The sequence below is a fragment of the Salmo trutta genome, chromosome 17 (genome assembly GCF_901001165.1).
Source record: "Salmo trutta chromosome 17, fSalTru1.1, whole genome shotgun sequence".
Taxonomy (NCBI): Eukaryota; Metazoa; Chordata; class Actinopteri; order Salmoniformes; family Salmonidae; genus Salmo; species Salmo trutta.
In genome coordinates, this window is record NC_042973.1 from 3528512 (window position 1) to 3552616 (window position 24105).

Consider the following 24105-nt stretch of genomic DNA (forward strand, 5'->3'; position numbering starts at 1 on the left):
ACAGGCTACATTCAACAACTCTATGCCAAGGTTTTGTCGCACTGCACGAGGCAAATGGTGGTCACACCAGATACTGACTGGTTTTCTAATCCACGCCCCTATATTTATTATTATAAGGTATCTGTGACCAACAGATGCATATCTGTATTCCCAGTCATGTGAATGCTTCATAATAGTTATCAAAATCAAAGCGTAAATAAACCAGTGAGTCTATCAGACAGTGGCAGGCAGACAGGACAGTTATCTATCAATCAGTGGGCAATCTGCATTTTCAAAACCTAGACCAAAAACAAGAATAATAAAATGTTTTAAACCATTTCACATGGGTTTTATACTGAAAGTGAACAATGTTTTCTATTTTCAATAGAGAGTGATCAGAGGCGTCTATAACTATAGTTTTCCTTGACAGAAAAATCCATTAGTGCAACACATTCAGAGAGGAAACAGCTTCGTTTTCATCAGATGACAACAGAAGCGCAACACTATTTGGCAGGCAGCCACACAAGGAGCTTTAATGGAAAAAAAACATGGCCTTTAATATTTCTAAAGGTTTATCAGAGAAAGAATAGAGCCAGCTACATTTCCTTATGTTTTGCTTGAAGATAATCTTGTATTGTACTGGAGAAATGTGTCTACACCGAGAGAAAAGTACTGGAAAGCAGCTATACCAGTCAGAGCGTTATCTGCTGATAGATGAGAAATTCACTAATGGCTGTTCTGAGTGGAGAAGTGCAACTGAAGCACCAAATATGTCTGATGCCGAGCAGAAATTACAATAAGTATTTTTATTTTTTTAATCTGCACTTACAAACCGCAGCGAGATACGTGTTCTCTTTTGTTTTTGTGTGTGAAAAAAAAAAAAATGCTGAATTCTACATTAACGTGATCCCTGCAGAACCTCCTCTTACATTGTGGACTTCAAAGCGAGAGCAGCTCAAACGATTTAAAACAAGGAAGTGAGTTCGGGAGAAAAAAAAATCTGAAAAGTGTTTTAAAAATTGTTTTCACATATAAAACGTCATATACCCGAACTCATTATTCTTGGGAACCCCAATTTGATTCTATGGTTAATGTGATAGAAAATGTATTTAGATTTGCAATTTTCAGGGAAAATGGCACACTAGGTGCTAGCTGAGAAACCTAGACCAGAATTCTTATTAAAAATACAAAATCAGAGTCATAAAAGAAACACCTTGTTTCAGCAAACAATCCCTCAGTTTACAGAGACGACCGAAAAAACAACAAATCCAAAATGGCAACCAAAAATACAAACTCGTAATATACGAAGAAAACACGGGCCGGGGAAAGTTAGCATGGCGGCTAACAAAAACAGTCAACGACCTCGTATCGTACCACAACTATAGCGAAGAAGACTGACGGTGAAACTCCCCAAAAAAATGGGCCCAGAAACTTAACACACTAAAACTTGACAACATGAACAATTCCATGAACATCCTGAACAAAAGACACAAAAGCCATTCGACAGGAAACATCTATCCTCTCCTCAACAAGATCTCCCACTACATACTGGGGCGGCCCGACATCGAACCAGTCCCCCAGATTGAACGTGGGCACCAAAACCAGCCCAGGACGAGAGTCCCCCGCCCCAATAATACTACTACACCTGCTGAGATAGACCATCTCAGATTAGCATGTATGGGCCCAGAGCTTTACAAAATATAGCAACTGTAGCTCAGTGTTTGCAACGCCAGGGTTGTGGGTTCGATTCCCACGGGGGGCCAGTACAAAAAAAACAAATAAAATGTATGAAATGTATGCATTCACTACTGTAAGTCGCTCTGGATAAGAGCGTCTGCTAAATGACTAAAATGTAAATGTCTAAATGGACCTAGAGACATCCGGGTCATCAAATCAATGTAAATTGTCCGGTGGCCATTTTATTAATTGTTCCGCAGTCTAATGGCTTCGGGGTAGAAGCTGTTGAGGAGCCTTTTGGTCCTAGACTTGGCGCTCCGGTACCACTTGCTGTGCGGTAGCAGTGAAAACAGTCTATAACTTGGGTGACTGGAGTCTCTGACAATTGTATGGCCTTTCCTATTATTATAGATACTGGGGAAAAGGTGTTGTGGTGCCCTCTTCACGAATGTCTTGGTGTGTTTGGACCATGATAGTTTGTTGGCGATGTGGACACCAAGCAACTTGAAACTCTCGACCCGCTCCACTACAGCCCCGTCGTTGTTAATGGGGGCCTGCTTGGCTGTGAGTGAACAGGGAATACAGGAGGGGACTAAGTACACACCCCTGAGGGGCCCCAGTGTTAAGGATCAGCGTGGCAGACGTGTTGTTGCCTACCCTTACCATCTGGGGGCGGCCTGTCAGGAAGTCCAGGATCCAGTTGCAGGAGGAGGTGTTTAGTCCCAGGGTCCTTTGCTTAGTGATGAGCTTTGAGGGTACTATGGTCTTGAACTCTGAGCTGTAGTCGATGTACAGCATTCTCACATAGGTGTTCCTTTTGTCCAGGTGGGAAAGGGAAGTGTGGAGTGTGATTGCATCATCTGTGGATCTGTTGGGGCGGTATGCCAATTGGAGTGGGTCTAGGGTTTCTGGGATGATGCTATTGATGTGAGCCATGACCAGCCTTTCAAAGCACTTCACGGCTACCGACGTGAGTGCTACGGGGCGGTAATCATTTAGGCAGGTTACCTTCGCTTCCTTGGGGATGACATTAAGAGATGGACAGCTCTCCCCCTTATCTTTATGGGGCAGAGATGAAACGTTAAAGACGAATGTATTACCTAGCCTATTTCATCTCTTCCGTCCGTCTCCAGTAATGGTTTTAGGAGCTAAAAACTCTCTCCTCACAGTTCTTAAGGAACAAATCAGAAACCCAGGATAGGGTATATAGAAAATGGACTGTACCTAGATTCAAAAAGGTGGGCTGGGTGTCCCAGATGTACTCTTGTATAATTGTAATAATTAAAAAGATATCCCCTTACATGGGCTTACAGATCAGAATGTAAGACTGGTGGCTGGGAGTGATTAGAGGTGATGATGTCACAGCACAGGTTTGTTCACCTGGCATCAACTTGGTACAGCTTCAATGACAACCTCGACCTTAGTCTTCCCTGTGGCTCAGTTGGTAGAGGATGGTGTTTGCAACGCCAGGGTTGTGGGTTCGATTCCCACAGGGGGGCCAGTACAAAAAAAAAAAAATGCATGATATGAAATGTATGCATTCACTACTTTAAGTCGCTCTGGATAAGAGCGTCTGCTAAATGACCAACATTTTTTTTTTTACAAATTTAAATTAAAAAAACATTTGATAATTAAACTGTCGAGGGCAGTAGGGGTTTTAAGATGCAGAAGGTTGGATGTAAAAGGACCATCTCTTCCAACCTGTTACATCTGGCATAACCCCCCCCCCCTTTTTACAGCTGAGAGAAACACTTTTAAACAGTAGACACTGGCAAAGCCACAGTATTTCATATATTCAGATTGTTTAAAGATTATATTGTATAATTTTCCCAAGTGAAGGGCAGATTATGGTTTGAGTGACTTTTTTTTTGTGTGTGTGTGCATATCTACAGCTTAAGACAGTCATATACAAGGTTGATAAAAATAAGGATAGTGAACCTGCCTCTGATCCAGAGAGAGATCAGAACCTCAGGAAAACTGCCTCCATGAGAATAACTGTATCAGACATTTATAGAAATAAAATATTTTTTTAATCCCAAATGCATATTCCCCTCATTCGGTTAGGATGGGATTGTGACCTGAACACTTCTCTCACCTCATCACTATTTGGAGAAGAGGGTCAGGCCATTCACTTCAAGATATTGTGTAGAGGCTGCATCACATATTTCAAAATGGATTAAAAAAATCTAACTCATGATGGCATAACTGTGGTAGCAACAGCTCTACTCCACATGTTGTGGGAATGTCCTGTAGTGAAAACATTGGTCTGAAGTTTTCAGTTTTGTCCTCTCCCCAAAAAAGGTTGGTGTCCAATTTCCAGCGTGTCCCATCTCATGTTTACTTGGGTTAAAGAGCAGAAAATATACTGTCTAATGTTAAGAATCGTTTGTTATCATTGGGTTGTCTTTCAGTCAAGAAAAATCGTTCTTAAATTGAAGGAACGTAAGCTAAATTGTTTTTCTGTTGACCGCTGGTTGGAGGACTAACTTAGACCTTTTATACATGGACCATGCAGCCTGCTCAAGGACTTCCATTTAGGTGTACATGGTCACTGAGACACTGTATGCAAGTTCTTGGACTCTGGAAATGTACAAATGAAAGTTTGAATCCTGTAGTCTATACTTGAATATCTGCAAATTACAAAAACTGTATGAAATAAAAACCTGCATTTTTATTTTTTAATGATGCACATCCCCTCCCACTATGTTTTGTATGTTGTGCCATTCGCGTGTTGTTTCTGTTTGAGTAAAAGCTTCGCGATTTTTGCCATTTTTCAAAGTCCCACCTCAAATCAAAACAAATTGTATTGGTCGCATACACATGGTTAGCAGATGTTATTGCGAGTGTAGCGAAATGCTTGTGCTTCTAGTTGCGACAGTGATGTAATATCTAACAAGTAATCTAACAATTCCCCAACAACTACCTAATACACACAATGTAAAGGGGTGAATGAGAATATGTACATATAAATATATGGATGAGCGATGGCCGAGCGGCATAGGCAAGATGCAGATGGTATAAAATACAGTATATACATATGAGATGAGTAATGTAAGATATGTAAACATTATTAATGGGACATTATTTAAAGTGGACTAATGACATACTGTCTAATAACGGTTTGCTCGATTTAGAGCCACGTCTCAGTCGTGTGATTCGCATTTGATTTCGAATTGATTTGATGTCACTCAATAAATCCACAAGCCCTTAAGTTAAACAGTCCCACACTGTTAGCAGGCTCCATTCACCAGCACTTTGAGCCTGGGGACGTGGTTACAGACAGACAGCATGAAGAAAACACAAGTAAACCAAGCCACAGACAGCATGGGGGGGTCTCAGTAGCTCAGTTGGTAGAGCATGGTGCTTGTAACGCCCAAGGTAGTGGGTTCGATTCCCGGGATCGCCCGTACGTAAAATGTATGCACACATAGGCAATTCTTATTTACAATGTCTGCCTACCCAGGCCAAACCCGGATGACGCTGGGCCAATTGTGCGCTGCCCTATGTGAGTTGCTTTGGATAAAGCGCCTGCTAAATGGCTAATATAATGACGGATGTGTGCCAAATGGAACCGTTTTCCTTACGGGCTCTGGTCTAAAGTAGTGCACTATATAGGGAATAGGGTGCCATAGGCCTCTGGTCTAAAGTAGTGCACTATATAGGGAATAGGGTGCCAATGGTATTGTGTAAGGTCTAGACCCGTGTCAGCACATAACCCTTAGTTATGCCGTTTTCAAATACCAAGTTGTAGTCTAGTCTAATTGTTGTTCAGTAACCCACTGCCTAGGGCCTATAGACTAGTTCTTCATATTGTTGAAAGATGAAAAATCGGAGATAGGCTAGTAGCTAGGCCTATGTCTCAAAGCGATTCTCAAATGACGTGGACTCTGAGGTTTTCTTGTGTCGCCTGCTTTCAAAAATGTGAATTTGTTGTCGTCAGGAGGATGGCCTTCAAGTCAAGTCCATAGCTATGTCTCAAATGCAACGATTTTCCCTTTTGGGGCATAGTCAAAAGTTGTGCACTATATAGGGAACAGGGTACCATGGGCCCTGGTCAAAAGTAAGGCCTTAGGGAATAGGGTGCCAGAGAGGCTGTTTCAGCTTCTGTCAGCTCTAATGCTCCCTCTCTCCTGTAGGAAATGGTTGCTCCAGCATTTCAAACCCTCCATGTTAATGACTCACTCTCTCCCGTAGGAAATGGTTGCTCCAGCATTTCAAACCCTTCATTAGGCACCATGTTAAATGACTCCCTCTCTCCTGTAGGAAATGGTTGCTCCAGCATTTCAAACCCTCCATGTTAAATGACTCCCTCTCTCCTGTAGGAAATGGTTGCTCCAGCATTTCAAACCCTCCATGTTAAATGACTCCCTCTCTCCTGTAGGAAATGGTTGCTCCAGCATTTCAAACCCTCCATGTTAATGACTCCCTCTCTCCTGTAGGAAATGGTTGCTCCAGCATTTCAAACCCTCCATGTTAAATGACTGCTTCCCAAACTAACTGCCACCGATCGCCTGGCCAAGTGCACGTCGTAAGCTAACAAACCCCATTTTAAAAAACAACTCACACAGACAACAATCGGATGGCCTTATCCCTGATCCTGTTACAACTAGCCTGAGTGCCAGTCTGTTTGTGCTATCATGTTTACATAGGAGATGGTAAAAAACACAAACTAGATCTGGGACCAGGCTTTGTAAAACAACCCTGAATTGAGAAATGCAAAGCACAGTCTCTGGTAAGAAGACCCCATGTTTGGAATAGGTCTACAGTCCATATGGCCCTTGTGTATCTGGAATAGTCATTATATGATGGTTTAGGTCTAACTAGAGCTCAGATTCCGTTTTTCAGAGTCTAAAGAATATAATGCATGTGTTTGGCTCTGGATGTATGTTAGCCTGGTAATATGGTCTGGCTCTAAATGCTGCAGCAGTCTCACCATTCCTTCAATACAAAGTGGTCCCTCTGTCCTCTTTTCATATGTTTCCCCTTAGCATAATTAGTTCCTAAAAGACATGGGTTTTGGATCGGGGGAAAAAAAATACCGCATCTCTCATTTCAACCATTTTCCATGTTACTAATGTTCACTCAGTAGCCACACTTGACATATTTTACACAAGACATTCATTCCCTTATGGGTGAATCTGTATAGAACAATGTACGAATGGCGTGTTGAGCCTATATCTAAAAACGACATGTTAATCACAATGACTTTACTACTTGAATTTATGGGTGAACTTGTAACTTTGCAAGCAAAAAAAAAAAACGTGGCTAACTTGTTGGCGTGTATCTCTCTACTTGATGTTAATTACGTTAGCACTTTAGTCTCCCAGAGAACTTAGCTACATTTTTGTTTGTTGTATTCCAGAAACTTAAATGGAGGCGTCTTGAAAAGACCATATTCAATAGACTAAACTGAATATTCTACCTAAAAACTATATAACTATAATATCCTAGTAGCGACCAACCCAGCCGGTGTAGTTAAAACTAGTTAAGTTGTTGTTGTTTGCGGAGTATGCTAACGGCTAACGTTAGCTAGCTAGCCATGGTATGTAACCCCATCTCAACACTCCAGTAAATACTTTAAAAATGATTAACTCACAGGTAGAAAACTAGTTTTTTTTTGTTTTTTTTAATATATATAAAAAAATATATATACTTTTAGTTCTTACCCAAAAGTTTCTTGACCTCTTCTTCACTCATGTAAACGTTGACACTGGGCCGATGGTTGATACCCAGAGCTGGGGTAGTGGTAGTGCTGGCTAGGCACACGGCCCCTTCCACCAACAGCAGGGAAAACAGGCTCCACTGAACCGGATAAGACCAGCGTCGATACACGGTGAGGCTGCCACAACGGCCAACCGGTCCCCGTTCCCCAAACATTTACGGGTTGTCTTGTAGTTGTTAGCGCTTCTTTCGGGGGAAAAAAAAAGAGTCGATTTCCAAAAATCTTCGATCTATTTATCATCCGTAGTTCCAAGTTATTTTTTATTTTTTTAAAGGTAACATTTACTACTTGTTGACTTGTTGTCTCGCTGGTTTTTCGTGGTTCTTGTCAGTTAGCAACCGTTAGCTAACTGATTAGCCGAACGAGCTAACTAACTTCGGACACACTGCGAATTATGCGGATAGTTTTGTTGTTGTCAACGTTTGGATACAATTCTTTATTCACTATCCTTTGCGTATATTATCCTACTTAGATATGTTTAATTTGAGAACCCGTAAAGATAATTCCCCCCAAAAATAACATCCAGGTTTCTCGTTTCATGGTCCTTGTTGTTCCTTCCCCGGGTAATCTCAGTTTTCACTGGAGGGAGGGACCAAGGGACAGACTCCAAGCTCCGGGAAACGCGCCTGATAACATTTCAGGGGGGGACTGAATAAATCCTTTCTAAGCATGCAGATGAATTGCAATGTACAATCTACTTTGTATAACGACACATACAACTCTTTTTTTTTTTTTTTTTAATTGCATAACGCAATGGATTCTCATCAAACAAACACACCGCAGGTAACATCATAGGTGTGTGTGTGATTGATTCAAATGTTGCTTGGCCCGCTAATGGAACGATGTTTGGCTTATTTTAACTGTTTCCCTATTTCAACAGTCCAATTGCAGCATAGTCACAATTGAGCTTTTTCAGGAGAAAGAGGGGAGAGCACACCCCCCATCCACATCGACAGGGCTGTTGTGGAGCTGGGTAGAGAGCTTCAAGATGTTTGGCGTCCACATCACTAAGGACTTAACATGGTCCCCACACACCCGTACAGTCGTGAAGAGGGCACGGCTGCACCTCTTCCCACTCAGGAGGCTGAAAAGGTTTGACATGGGGCCTGAGATTCTCAAAAAGTTCTACAACTGCACCATTGAGAGCATCTTGACTGGCTGCATCACCGCTTGGTATGGCAATTGCACCGCCCTTGACTGCAAAGCATTACATACCATAGGGTGGTGTGGACAGCCCAGTACATCACTGGGGCTGAGCTCCCTGCCATCCAGGACCTCTATATCAGGTGGTGTCAGAGGAAGGCCCGAAAAATACCCAAAGACTCCAGCCACTCAAGCAATAGACTGTTCACTCTGCTACCGTTCGACAAAATGGTACTGGAGTATCGGCTGTCGGACCAACAGGGTCAGAGACAGCTTCTGCCATCATCTGCTGTTGCTACTCTGTTCTTTATTTTACTCTTGTTATTATCTATACTGATGCCTAGTCACTTTACCCTGCCTTCATGTACATATCTACCTCAAATACCTTATTATTATCTATCCTGATGTCTAGTCACTTTACCCTGCCTTCATGTACATATCTACCTCAAATACCTTATTATTATTCAGCATTTCACTGTAAAGTCTACACCAGTTGTATTCGGAGCATGTGATAAATACAATTTGATTTGATTTTAATCAATCAATGCATATGCCCAAACATATCACATTGATGCAGTATATATATAGACACCTTGTGGTGAGCTACTGCAATACAATACATGCAGAGAACTCACCTTCAAATAGAGGCCTTACCTTCCAAAAGGTGTCTGTTATACAGTCTACTTTATTCACACAAAAACAACAACAAAAAACATATTGAAGCTATAGACATTCCTTCACAATTACATTTTAAATAAATATATAATAAAACATGACACGAAAATAACATTTTAACATTTTAATTATTAAAATATTCACCTACAAAACAGCCTATAAACACTATTTACATGATAGCTAGCAGTGATGTTGGTTTAGAGTTGAAAGACATAAAAACAGACATTTATTTTCCAGTACTGATTGCTGAACATGTTTGTTGGCTAAGAGGTAAAACAGTTAAATTTGTTGTTAAATCAATCGATACAGATTTTAAATAGGGTTGCTTGCGATGAAACGGACAATATACACATTTCCCTGAGCAGAGGGACTAAACTGCCAACATGTGAGACATGAGGTATGTATAATGTTTTGATTTTTACACAGGTGTGGACTGTTTATGGTACATTTGTCATCCATCATGAGTGAAAATCCTGTAAAAAATATGACATAGAATAGTTAGAAATGATTGATGATTCTGGGGCCAAATCTCATTGATGGTTGTTGGGGGTCAATCATGTTCTACTTGTTAGCTTCCTCCAAATCCTCATTCAAGCTGCGGCCACAACAGGCCAACCTCTGGGCAACATGGGTCATCCAACAGGCCAATCTCTGGGCAACATGGGTCATCCAACAGGTCAATCTCTGGGCAACATGGGTCATCCAACAGGCCAACCTCTGGGCAACATGGGTCATCCAAAAGGCCAATCTCTGGTCAACATGGGTCATCCAACAGGCCAACCTCTGGACAACATGGGTCATCCATAAGGCCAATCTCTGGTCAACATGGGTCATCCAACAGGCCAATCTCTGGACAACATGGGTCATCCAACATGGGTCATCCAACAGGCCAATCTCTGGTCAACATGGGTCATCCAACATGGGTCATCCAACAGGCCAATCTCTGGGCAACATGGGTCACCCCTCATAGCCTGGTTCCTCTCTAGGTTTTTCCTAGGTTCTGGCCTTTTTAGGGAGTTTTTCCTAGCCACCGTGCTTCTACACCTGATTTGCTAGCTGTTTGGGATTTTCTGTACAGCACTTTGTGACATCAGCTGATGTAAAAAGGGCTTTATAAATACATGTGATTGATTGATTGATCCTACAGGCCAATCTCTGGGCAACATGGGTCATCCAATAGGCCAATCTCTGGGCAACATGGGTCAACATGGATCATCCAACAGGTCAATCTCTGGGCAACATGGATCATCCAACAGGTCAATCTCTGGGCAACATGGATCATCCAACAGGTCAATCTCTGGGCAACATGGGTCATCCAACATGGGTCATCCAACTGGCCAATCTCTGGGCAACATGGATCATCCAACAGGTCAATCTCTGGGTAACATGGGTCAACATGGGTCATCCAACATGGGTCATACAATAGGCCAATCTCTGGGCAACATGGGTCATCCAACAGGCCAATCTCTGGGCAACATGGGTCATCCAAGATTAGCTTTCTGAAAGTAGAAAATATCAATTTTATTTTAACTGAAGCCAAAGCAAATTGTATTACATTTTAAATTAAATCAATATATTTCAGTAGATTGCTCATTGTAATGTCTGTGTACCAACCATTAATGTTGTCTGTTAGTTCTTCTGTCTGTCCAAACAAAGAATAACGAGATGTGAAAACAAGAATATGATTATTATTAAACTGGACTGAACTGTTCAATCAAACTCACTGGGGCTTTTCTTGGGAAGCAGTGGTGGTTCACAGATCTCTCGATAGCAAATATCCTGCTGCACTTTATACGTCCTTTTATACCTGGGGAGCACAAGGGAAAAAACATAGCTTATCTACTAAACATACAAAGTACATATAGATACAGATTATTCAACATGCTTCTTGTGGGGATGAAACCAATTTACATTCTAGAAATTAATGAAGTTATACTAGTACTATATTTAACAGGTGTCATTGTGCTGCTTACAGTATCCCTTCCTTCCCTAGGTACCATGTCCCTTACTGGGCTCAAATCAGGGAAGAATTATCCCTTCCTTCCCTAGGTACCATGTCCCTTACTGGGCTCAAATCAGGGAAGAATTATCCCTTCCTTCCCTAGGTACCATGTCCCTTACTGGGCTCAAATCAGGGAAGAATTATCCCTTCCTTCCCTAGGTAACATGTCCCTTACTGGGCTCAAATCAGGGAAGACTTCAGCATATAAAGAGGTTTACAGTCTATATGAAATCAATTCTGACATGTATAAACATGCAGAGGAGGTCTATGTCCACTGTTTGTCACTCACAGGTAATGGCAGACTTCACCCACCCAGACGGGCACGCTCTTTGTTTCAGAGTAAAGGCGGGTACACGGGTGGGGCACTCGCTGGCAGACTGCAGACAGACGTGGTCGTAGCAGGACAAAGATAAACACAGATATGTGTTAAAGCACTGAGAGGGTTCTTCTGAGGGAGAGGTTCTGGAGGAAGAGGCAGTTAAAAGGCTGTTAAATATGACATGAGGGAGTGAGGAGAAGACAAAGGGAAGAAGGAAGAGGGAGGGAGAGTGATAGGTAGGGAGGGATTTTGTATGAACAGAAAGATAGAGAGTGGGAAGAAGAGAGAGAGAGAGAGAAGATGCAGAGAAATGGAGAGAGGGATTTGGTCTGAGGAAGAGAGAGAGAAGGTGCAGGGATTTGGTCTGAGGAAGAGAGAGAGAGAGAGAAGGTGCAGGGATTTGGTCTGAGGAAGAGAGAGAGAGAGAGAGAGAAGGTGCAGGGATTTGGTCTGAGGAAGAGAGAGAGAGAAGGTGAAAGAGATAGGGAGAGAGAGATTTGGTCTGAGAAAGAGAGAGGGAACGAGAGAGAGACAGGGGGATTTGGCCTGAGAAGGAGTGAGAGAGAGGAGAGATAGGGAGGGTGGAATTTGGCACTCCTCCTTAGTGATTGATGGTTTTAGGAAAGAAATGTTTAAACAGTTTGACTGAGGGTGTTTGGATGAAGAAATGTACAGTATAGAGCCCCACAGTTGATATGTTGAAATACCCATAATACAGACAAATATAATGTATTTACAAAAGTCACCTTCTCCGAGAGAGATTTACACGGTTATCAAAATGTTATGCCAGGGTAAACCTACACAAAAACACAGACCTTATTTTAAGTGTTTCTAAAATCCTCTATGGGGAAAAAGAATGGTGAAAAAAACCATTGGAACCATTTCCCTGTTTGACCGCTATGTTTTATGGGAATTATGACTCATACTGTGGTACTCTATTAAAAAGAGAAGTGTGTGTGTGTGTGTGTGTGTGTGCCTTTTTATACAGTGTGTGTGTGTGTACCATCTCCTACAGTGCTGCAGCATAACACCTTGCGTTACTTGTGAACATGATTGGACAAGTTCAAACCAAAGGAAAAGCTTGTATTTCAAAATAACCTATTTTGTCTGAAGTGCTTTGTACCTGAATGGTGATATTATAGTTTTGTTGTGACTTGCAAAGTTGTATTTTCTATGTGAGGATGTTGCAGAGTATTTATGGTGCTGTGAAATGATTTCCTCCTATGAGGAAGACATCTGAATCTATTTTTTTGCCAGCCCAAGACAGCTGATCTGAGAGAAAATGCAGTTGTTCTATGCAACAACAACAAAAAGAAGGGTTCTTCGGCTGTCCCCATAGGAGAACCGTTTTTGGGTTCCAGGTAGAACCATTTTGGGTTCCAAGTAGAACCATTTTGGGTTCCAAGTAGAACCATTTTGAGTTCCTTTGTAGAACTCCCTTTTTATAATTTTTAAAAACATTTTTGTCATTTAGCAGATACTCTTATCCAGTAGTGAGTACATACTTTTTTTATACTTTTTTTCTGTACTGGTCACCCGTGGGAATCGAACCCACAACCCTGACGTTACAACCGCCATGCTCTACCACCTGGGCTACATGGAACCCAAAATGGTTCTACTTGGAACCAAAAGGATTCTACCTAGAACCAACAAGGATTCTTTAAAGGGTTTTCCTACGGGGACAGCTGAATGGTGTGTATGGCACTCCAATGTCAATGTGTCGTGTGGTGGAGACCAAGACAGAAGGCATGAACTCACACAGATCGCACTGCCTGCCCTTGAACCCGGCTACGCAGTCGCATATGTAGGAGTCGCCGCCCTTCGCACACGTACCCCCGTTCAGGCAGGGCAGACTCCGGCAGTCCTGGGACGACTCTGAAACACAGCAGCTGCTGTCAGGACCCCTGGTTAAGCGGAGCCCAGTAGACAAACCACCAGCTCAGGTTTCACTAAGGCTGCCTCCTACCCAAATTCAACCTATTCTCTTTTTAGTGCATTACTTTTGACCAAAGCCCTATGGGTAGAGTCCTATGGGTAGAGTCCTATGGGTAGAGTCCTATGGGTAGAGTCCTATGGTTAGAGTCCTATGGGTAGAGTCCTATGGGTAGAGCCCTATGGGTAGAGTCCAATGGGTAGAGCCCTGTGGGTAGAGCCTGTGGGTAGAGTCCTATGGGTAGAGTCCTATGGGTAGAGTCCTATGGGTAGAGCCCTGTGGGCAGAGTCCTATGGGTAGAGTCCTATGGGTAGAGTCCTATGGGTAGAGCCCTATGGGTAGAGCCCTGTGGGTAGAGTCCTATGGGTAGAGTCCTATGGGTAGAGTCCTATGGGTAGAGTCCTATGGGTAGAGCCCTATGGGTAGAGCCTGTGGGTAGAGTCCTATGGGTAGAGTCCTATGGGTAGAGCCCTATGGGTAGTCCTATGGGTAGAGTCCTATGGGTAGAGCCCTATGGGTAGTCCTATGGGTAGAGTCCTATGGGTAGAGTCCTATGGGTAGAGTCCTATGGGTAGAGCCCTATGGGTAGAGTCCTATGGGTAGAGGCCTATGGGTAGAGTCCTATGGGTAGAGCCCTATGGGTAGTCCTATGGGTAGAGTCCTATGGGTAGAGTCCTATGGGTAGAGCACCATGAGTAGAGTCCTATGGGTAGAGTCCTATGGGTAGAGCCCTATGGGTAGAGTCCTATAGGTAGTCCTATGGGTAGAGTCCTATGGGTAGAGCCCTGTGGGTAGAGTCCTATGGGTAGAGCCCCATGGGTAGAGCCCTGTGGGTAGAGCCCTATGGGTAGAGTCCTATGGGTAGAGCCCTGTGGGTAGAGCCCTATGGGTAGAGCCCTATGGGTAGAGTCCTATGGGTAGAGCCCTGTGGGTAGAGTCCTATGGATAGAGCCCTATGGGTAGAGTCCTATGGGTAGTTCTATGGATAGAGTCCTATGGGTAGAGTCCTATGGGTAGAGCCCTGTGGGTAGAGTCCTATAGGTAGTCCTGTGGGTAGAGCCCTATGGGTAGAGCCTGTGGGTAGAGCCTGTGGGTAGAGCCTGTGGGTAGAGCCCTATGGGTAGAGCACCATGGGTAGAGTCCTATGGGTAGAGTCCTATGGGTAGAGTCCTATGGGTAGAGCACCATAGGTAGAGTCCTATGGGTAGAGCCCTATGGGTAGAGCCCTATGGGTAGAGCACCATGGGTAGAGTCCTATGGGTAGAGCCCTATGGGTAGAGTCCTATAGGTAGTCCTATGGGTAGAGTCCTATGGGTAGAGTCCTATGCGTAGAGTCCTATGGGTAGAGTCCTATGGGTAGAGCCCCATGGGTAGAGCCCCGTGGGTAGAGTCCTATGGGTAGAGCCCTATGGGTAGAGTCCTATGGATAGAGTCCTATGGGTAGAGGCCTATGGGCAGAGTCCTATGGGTAGAGTCCTATGGGTAGAGTCCTATGGGTAGAGCCCTATGGGTAGAGTCCTATGGATAGAGTCCTATGGGTAGAGGCCTATGGGTAGAGCCCTATGGGTAGAGCCCTGTGGGTAGAGTCCTATGGGTAGAGCCCTATGGGTAGAGTCCTGTGGGTAGAGTCCTATGGGTAGAGCCCTATGGGTAGAGTCCTATGGGTAGAGTCCTATGGGTAGAGTCCTATGGGTAGAGCCCTATGGGTAAAGTCCTATGGGTAGAGTCCTATGGGTAGAGTCCTATGGATAGAGTCCTATGGGTAGAGGCCTATGAGTAGAGCCCTGTGGGTAGAGTCCTGTGGGTAGAGTCCTATGGGTAGAGCCCTATGGGTAGAGCCCTATGGGTAGAGTCCTATGGGTAGTCCTATGGGTAGTCCTATAAGTAGAGCCCTATGGGTAGAGCCCTATGGGTAGTTCTATGGATAGAGCCCTATGGGTAGAGTCCTATGGGTAGTTCTATGGATAGAGTCCTATGGGTAGAGTCCTATGGGTAGTTCTATGGATAGAGTCCTATGGGTAGTCCTATAGGTAGTCCTATAAGTAGAGCCCTATGGGTAGAGTCCTATGGGTAGTTCTATGGATAGAGCCCTATGGGTAGAGTCCTATGGGTAGTTCTATGGATAGAGTCCTATGGGTAGAGTCCTGTGGGTAGAGTCCTATGGGTAGAACCCTGTGGGTAGAGTCCTATGAGGTTCCCCTGTGGGCCCTGGTCAAAGTAATGCCCTTTAAAGTGTCTCTCATTCTCTCTGTAATAACGTTTCTATAGTGAAGCTTGGTTGACATTCCCTTCCTCCTCTTCGTTGCCAGCTACAGTCCTGTGGCCAGAAGATACAGCACCCATCGCTGTATATATGGAGACGTAATAATTAACACGCTGTTTCTATTCAGCGGCGCCTATAGGAGAAGATTAGCATAGATTAGCATAGCTTCCATGTGGCAGACCTCCCATTAAAACTGACTGGCTCTGGGAGATGTAAAGGTATGTTTCCATGTTTCTCCATATGAGACCAGTTACAGAGGAGAGGATTCATTATCTGGCATCTAAACTACACCACAACTCTGTCCTGCATGACAGATTATACTGTAGCCGACCAACACCAAGGCCACTTCGTCAAGAGGTTCAGATCTCCTGCTGGCCGGCTACGGTGTTGAGTTGACAGTCCCTGGATCCGCTTCTGACCTGCTTTTTTAATTTTTTACATTTTTAATCCCTGAATTCACTGCAATTACCTACCATAATACCTACCAGGTTTTCTCCTGGACTCCTCCTCTTCCTCCTTCCTCTGGATCTCTAGTGCAAGGCTGATTTTATTGGTTGTCTCCTCCATCCTCTCTAGTTGAATGGGAGGCTCGGGTTCTGCAAGGCAGAATCAAAGAGGTATTTATCCATACCAGTATTCAGTATAAATGTACTACTGGTCTACGTGAATGTTAAAATGTACCACCTCATCCTGAAGCTGAGCACCTGAAGATGCTATGTGTTAATTCAGTTGGCATCTTGCTGGTTATACCTGGTTATATGTGGTTATAACAGTGCTTACTAGTGTCACCTGGCTGGTTATACCTGGTTATATGAGGTTATAACAGTACTTACTAGTGTCACCTGGCTGGTTATACCTGGTTATATGTGGTTATAACAGTGCTTATTAGTGTCACCTGGCTGGTTATACCTGGTTATATGTGGTTATAACAGTACTTACTAGTGTCACCTGGCTGGTTATATGAGGTTATAATTACTAGTGTCACCTGGCTGGTTATACCTGGTTATATGTGGTTATAACAGTACTTACTAGTGTCACCTGGCTGGTTATACCTGGTTATATGAGGTTATAACAGTACTTACTAGTGTCACCTGGCTGGTTATATGGGGTTATAACAGTACTTAATAGTGTCACCTGGCTGGTTATATGAGGTTATAACAGTACTTACTAGTGTCACCTGGCTGGTTATACCTGGTTATATGAGGTTATAACAGTACTTACTAGTGTCACCTGGCTGGTTATACCTGGTTATATGTGGTTATAACAGTGCTTACTAGTGTCACCTGGCTGGTTATACCTGGTTATATGAGGTTATAACAGTACTTACTAGTGTCACCTGGCTGGTTATATGGGGTTATAACAGTACTTACTAGTGTCACCTGGCTGGTTATACCTGGTTATATGAGGTTATAACAGTAATTACTAGTGTCACCTGGCTGGTTATACCTGGTTATATGTGGTTATAACAGTACTTACTAGTGTCACCTGGCTGGTTATACCTGGTTATATGAGGTTATAACAGTACTTACTAGTGTCACCTGGCTGGTTATACCTGGTTATAACAGTGCTTACTAGTGTCACCTGGCTGGTTATACCTGGTTATATGAGGTTATAACAGTGCTTACTAGTGCGGTGTCTGATGGCCTTTCTGGGCAGTTTGGAGAACTTAGCTGTTATCTTCCCTCTACCATCAATCAGCTCTGTGTATCTGGAAGAAAACAAAATGATGGTAAACACTTGTACAGAGACAGACAAATAGAGCCTGAGAGAGACAGACAAATAGAGCCTGAGAGAGACAGACAAATAGAGCCTGAGAGAGACAGACAAATAGACCCTGAGAGAGACAGACAAAAGACCCTGAGAGAGACAGACAAATAGAGCCTGAGAGACAGACAAATAGACCCTGAGAGAGACAGACAAATAGACCCTGAAAGAGACAGACAAATAGAGCCTGAGAGACAGACAAATAGAGCCTGAGAGAGACAGACAAATAGAGCCTGAGAGAGACAGACAAATAGAGCCTGAGAGAGACAGACAAATAGAGCCTGAGAGAGACAGACAGACAAATAGAGCCTGAGAGACAGACAAATAGACCCTGAGAGAGACAGACAAATAGACCCTGAAAGAGACAGACAAATAGAGCCTGAGAGACAGACAAATAGAGCCTGAGAGAGACAGACAAATAGAGCCTGAGAGAGACAGACAAATAGAGCCTGAGAGACAGACAAATAGAGCCTGAGAGAGACAGACAAATAGAGCCTGAGAGAGACAGACAAATAGAGCCTGAAAGAGACAGACAAATAGAGCCTGAGAGAGACAGACAAATAGACCCTGAGAGAGACAGACAAATAGAGCCTGAGAGAGACAGACAAATAGAGCCTGAGAGAGACAGACAAATAGAGCCTGAGAGAGACAGACAAATAGAGCCTGAGAGACAGACAAATAGAGCCTGAGAGAATTAACCTTGAATGGTCTCGTTAACACTAAATAGGTAAATAGGTTAAATAGGTTTCAATTCAGCATTCCAATATATTTCTGCAATATGTGTGAAACACTGCACTCTAGTGTCTTATTCCTAGCGATAGTTTGAGACAAAAACCAACACTGCAGTACAGGGCTTTTAAAACGTTTGATGTCTCTTTTTTCTATTCGAATGAGGTGGGGGTAGTTTTTCTTTGAACTTTCTTTGGATGTTTGTTCCATTTGGTATATTCAGTGTTAGAGATTGGACCCCATACTTCACTGCCATACAGAGCAATTGGTTCTATAACTGATTGGAACACTTTGAGCCAGATTCTAATTGGAATTTCGATTTTAATGTTCCTTTTAATGGCATAGAATGCTCTTCTTGCTTTGTCTCTCAGCTCGTTCACAGCCATGTGAAAGCTACACCTGTGTTGCTGCTGATATTTAGTTCTAGATACGTGTAGTTTCTGGTGTGTTCTAATAGAACTGTGTCCAAATAGAATTTATATTTGTCATCCTGATTTCCAGACCTTTTTTGGAATATCATTATATTCGGTTTTTTTAGGTTAACAGTCAGAGTCCAGGTCTAACAGAACCTGTGGTTAACGGTCAGAGCCCAGACAGAACCTGTGGTTAACGGTCAGAGTCCAGGTCTAACAGAACCTGTGATTAACGGTCAGAGTCCAGGTCTAACAGAACCTGTGGTTAACGGTCAGAGTCCAGACAGAACCTGTGGTTAACGGTCAGAGCTCAGACAGAACCTGTGGTTAACGGTCAGAGTCCAGGACTAACAGAACCTGTGAAGGTCTAGGTGTTGCTGTAACCCCTCTTTAGTGGGAGACAGCAGCACCAGGTCATCTGCGTACAGCAGACACTTGATTTCAGTGTTGTGTGGGGTGATACCAGGTGCTGCCGATTCTTCTAATGTTTTTGCCAATTCATTAATGTAGATGTTAAATAGTGTTGGACTTATTGGGCAGCCCTGTTTCACTCCCCGTCCCTGATAGAAGAAGTCTGTTTGCTTGTTGCCAATTTTAACCATGTGTTTTTAGTGTACATTGATTTAATAACATCATATGTTTTCCCTCCAATACCACTTTCTATTAGTTTATAAAAAAAGACCTTTGTGCCAAATTGAATCAAACGCTTTCTTGAAATCTACAAAACACGAGTAGATTTTGCCTTTGTTTTGGTTTACTTGTTTGTCAATTAGAGTGCGGAGGGTGTAAATGTGGTCTGTTGTACGATAATTATTTTGAAATCCAATCTGGCTTCTGCTCAGGATGTTGTGTTTGTCAAGGAAATGGTGTAGTCTGCTATTTATAATACTGCAGAGAATTTCTCCCAAGTTGCTGTTAATGCAAATTACTCTCTAATTATTTGGGTCAAATTTGTCTCCATTTTTATAGATTGGTGTGATCAATCAATCCCTGGTTCCAAATATCGGGGAAAATACCTGTAGTGAGGATAATGTTGAAGAGTTTGAGTATAGCCAATTAGAATTTGTGGTCTGTATATTTGATCATTTCATTTAAAATACCATCAGCACCACAGGCCTTTTTGGTTGGAGAGAGTGCGTAGTTTTTCCAATAATTCTTCTTCTGTAATTGGGGTATCCACAGGATTCTGATAGTCTTTGACTGCTGATTCAAGGATTTGTAATTTTTCTTGTATATCTTTTTGTTCTCTCTCTCTCTCCTCTTACCTGGGCATCTCTTCAGAGTGCTCTCTCTCTCTCTCCTCTTACCTGGGCATCTCTTCAGAGTGCTCTCTCTCTCTCTCCTCTTACCTGGGCATCTCTTCAGAGTGCTCTCTCTCTCTCTCCTCTTACCTGGGCATCTCTTCAGAGTGCTCTCTCTCTCCAGCCACCCCTAGGTCCTGAGGTTCAGACGGGGTTAGTGTGTGACTCACAGGGGTTCCCACGACAGACTGTCGCTCCTCCATCGGCACTGGTGATCCAGAGGAAATACACAAAGAGAAAGAGAGAGATTACAGTTGTTGTTATTTGTGAGAGCCCAAGGTAAAGTTAATTGATCATGATCATGTAGTGATAGAGAAATCAATTAATCAATCAAATATATTTCACAAAGCCCTTTTTACTGCAGCAGTTATCACAAAGTGCTGTACAGAAACCCAACCTAAAACCCCAAACAGCAAGCAGAAGCACGGTGGCTAGGAAAAACTCCCTACAAGGCAGGAACCTAGGAAGAAACCTAAAAAGGAACCAGAGGGCTTCCTGTCCAGAGGACTGAAACAGCCAAAAAAAAGACAGTTTCAGATCGTAAAAGGGTTTGAGTTGGTTCCTGTCTCGTTCTGGTGTGTCCCCAGAGCTTTAACAATGTGAAATCTCAGTCCTATTGAATGTTATAGAAGAAGCTCATAGTACGATAGTGGGAACAGAGCAGCACTCACATGTGGTGAAGGCCAGGTGTTGTGGTACACTGTGGATCTGTTCCTGTCCTGTGTTCCTAACAGCCATGAGAGCTAGGTGGTAGTGCTGTCCCGGAGAAAGCTCTCTCAGGGTATACGTCTCTAACTTCCCATTGGGTAGGAAGCGACTCCGGGTGCTCAAACCTCGCGTCACGTTGACCACGAAGCCGTCCGGAAGGTTCCTGGGGCGGTGGACCCACGTCACCAGGGCAGTGTTGGAGGTCACATGTGCCAAAGACAGGTTCTGAGGGGGGAGGGGCCCTATGGGGAGGGGGGGGGAGAGATGTCATCAGGATAGACAGAACAGACAGGGAGTAGAGTAGAGTACTCAATAACCATAGTTTACTCATCACATTTTCTTAATTTAAATTCAGGATGAGATAAATTCAGGATAGGATAAACTCAGGATAGGATAAACTCAGGGTAGGATAAACTCAGGATAGGATAAACTCAGGATAGGATACATTCAGGGTAGGATAAACTCAGGGTAGTATAAACTCAGGATAGGATAAACTCAGGATAGGATAAACTCAGGATAGGATAAACTCAGGGTAGTATCGACTCAGGGTAGGATAAACTCAGGATAGGATAAACTCAGGGTAGGATAAACTCAGGGTAAGATAAACTCAGGGTGGGATAAACTCAGGATAGGATAAACTCAGGATAGGATAAACTCAGGATAGGATAAACTAAGGATAGGATACATTCAGGGTAGGATACACTCAGGGTAGTATAAACTCAGGATAGGATAAACTCAGGATAGGATAAACTCAGGATAGGATAAACTCAGGGTAGTATCGACTCAGGGTAGGATAAACTCAGGATAGGATAAACTCAGGGTAGGATAAACTCAGGGTAAGATAAACTCAGGGTGGGATAAACTCAGGATAGGATAAACTCAGGATAGGATAAACTCAGGGTAGGATAACTCAGGGTAGGATACACTCAGGGTAGGATAAACTCAGGGTAGGATAAACTCAGGGTAGGATAAACTCAGGGTAGGATAAACTCAGGATAAGATAAACTCAGGGTAGGATAAACTCAGGATGAGATAAACTCAGGATGAGATAAACTCAGGGTAGGATAAACTCAGGGTAGGATAAACTCAGGGTAGGATAAACTCAGGATAAGATACATTCAGGAGAAACTCACAATAAACAAGGGATGCATTTCTAACTATGTTACACCAGCACAGAGACGGAATCTACATGCAGTCTATAGTTTAACTCTCTATACAGTCTATAGCAGTTTAACTCTCTGTACAGTCTATAGTCTAACTCTCTGTACAGTCTATAGTTTAACTCTCTGTACAGTCTATAGCAGTTTAACTCTCTGTACAGTCTATAGCAGTTTAACTCTCTGTACAGTCTATAGCAGTTTAACTCTCTGTACAGTCTATAGCAGTTTAACTCTCTGTACAGTCTATAGTCTAACTCTCTGTACAGTCTATAGTTTAACTCTCTGTACAGTCTATAGCAGTTTAACTCTCTGTACAGTCTATAGCAGTTTAACTCTCTGTACAGTCTATAGCAGTTTAACTCTCTGTACAGTCTATAGTCTAACTCTCTGTACAGTCTATAGTTTAACTCTCTGTACAGTCTATAGCAGTTTAACTCTCTGTACAGTCTATAGCAGTTTAACTCTCTGTACAGTCTATAGCAGTTTAACTCTCTGTACAGTCTATAATTTAACTCTCTGTACAGTCTATAGCAGTTTAACTCTCTGTACAGTCTATAGTTTAACTCTCTGTACAGTCTATAGCAGTTTAACTCTCTGTACAGTCTATAGTCTAACTCTCTGTATAGTCTAACTCTCTGTATAGTTTAACTCTCTGTACAGTTTGACTCTCTGTACAGTCTATAGCAGTTTAACTCTCTGTACAGTCTATAGCAGTTTAACTCTCTGTACAGTCTATAGCAGTTTAACTCTCTGTACAGTCTATAGTCTAACTCTCTGTATAGTTTAACTCTCTGTACAGTTTAACTCTCTGTACAGTCTATAGCAGTTTAACTCTCTGTACAGTCTATAGCAGTTTAACTCTCTGTACAGTCTATAGCAGTTTAACTCTCTGTACAGTCTATAGCAGTTTAACTCTCTGTACAGTCTATAGCAGTTTAACTCTCTGTACAGTCTATAGCAGTTTAACTCTCTGTACAGTCTATAGCAGTTTAACTCTCTGTACAGAGCAGTTTTCTAATTTGAGCGGTCATTTTAAGGTGTCTCGTCTCCAGGTTATTTGATTTGTTTGGTAAACAAGACTATTGATGTGAGGATGGGGATTTTTCCAGATGCTGAACACATGGCATAGTGAATTATTGAGGTTCATTGAGCTTCTGCATTCCTTGCTATTGTGGTGTTTTTAGCCACCCCTCAAAGCCTGGTTCCTCTCTAGGTTTCTTCCTAGGTTCCTGCCTTTCTAGGGAGTTTTTCCTTAGAAAAACTGTGCTTCTACACCTGCATTGCTTGCTGTTTTGGGGTTTTTAGGGTGGGTTTCTGTACAGCAGCACTTTGTGACATCAGCTGATGTAAAAAGGGCTTTATAAAAACATTTGATTTGATTTGATTGATGAATGAGACATGATGACATACGGGTCCAGACTTGCAGCGGTCCAGCAGAGTGACTGGTGGAGGACGGTGACTCGTCCGGTCCGATCCCACTCTGAGTTAGAACGTCCACCGTGTACATCTGACCAGGGAGCAGAGAGCTGAAGGGGAGAAACACACACACACACACACACACACACACACACACACACACACACACACACACACACACACACACACACACACACACACACACACACACAGGCACACACACAGGCACACACACAGGCACACACACACACACACATATCCAAAGTCATGTAAAAAAATAACCCCAAAAAAGCTTGTTCTATTCTACTGTGTCTGTGGAGGTTTATCAGCGTTGGAACTAAAAACATAGCTGGAGGAAATAGGTAACGCATCACTGCCACCAAGTGGTCAAAGTCGGCATTGCAGTCTGTGGCCTTCAGGACATACTGATAGTGGTTGAGCAGAAGAAAAACCTTCATTTACGTCCAGCTGTTTTTCCACGGGGGGAGTCCCGGGTTCCATACCTGAATGCGTACTCCGTGGTACTGGCGTTGACCAGGGCGGTGCGAGCTCCGCTGCCGTCTGAGGGGATCAGGGAGAGGCGCACTTGGCTGACAGCTGCGTGATGAGCAGCCTGCACCAGCCACCGCAGCCAAACCTGGGAGGACGACACGCTGACAACCTGCAGCTGATCCACCCGCCGCGGCCCTGGGGGAGAGAGAGGGAGGGAGGGAGGGAGGGAGGGAGGGAGGGGAGGGAGGGAGGGAGGGAGATGAGAGAGGAGGGAGGGAGGGAGGGAGAGGGAGGAGAGGGGAGAGAGGGAGGGAGGGAGAGAGAGGGAGGGAGGGAGGGAGGAGGGAGGGATAGGATGGAGGGAGAGAGCGGGGAGGGGGAAGGGAAAGTAGGAGTGGAGGAGGGAGGG

General features: G+C 43.4%; 2 protein-coding genes across 4 annotated transcripts in view; both read right to left on the reverse strand.

The window, feature by feature from the left end:
• Window positions 1–7971, reverse strand: part of LOC115151460 (tyrosine-protein kinase RYK) — a 125892-nt gene extending 117921 nt beyond the window's left edge. For both annotated transcript variants that reach the window (XM_029695408.1, XM_029695409.1), the window contains exon 1: window positions 7323–7971. In XM_029695408.1, coding sequence (XP_029551268.1) covers window positions 7323–7533 — 211 coding nt within the window. In that variant the 5' untranslated portion in view covers window positions 7534–7971. The remainder of the gene's footprint in view (window positions 1–7322) is intronic.
• A 1334-nt stretch (window positions 7972–9305) lies between these two features.
• LOC115151462 (sushi, nidogen and EGF-like domain-containing protein 1) lies at window positions 9306–23891 on the reverse strand (the record flags this gene model as incomplete). Of its 2 annotated transcripts, XM_029695410.1 has the most annotated exon segments (11): window positions 9306–10695; window positions 10811–10838; window positions 10921–11003; window positions 11488–11575; window positions 13276–13392; window positions 16199–16309; window positions 17339–17421; window positions 20011–20128; window positions 20592–20870; window positions 23199–23314; window positions 23708–23891. In XM_029695410.1, coding segments are annotated over 10 exon segments (1205 nt in total), but the record flags the coding sequence as incomplete, so codon positions are not given.
• Window positions 23892–24105: the final 214 nt, after the last annotated feature.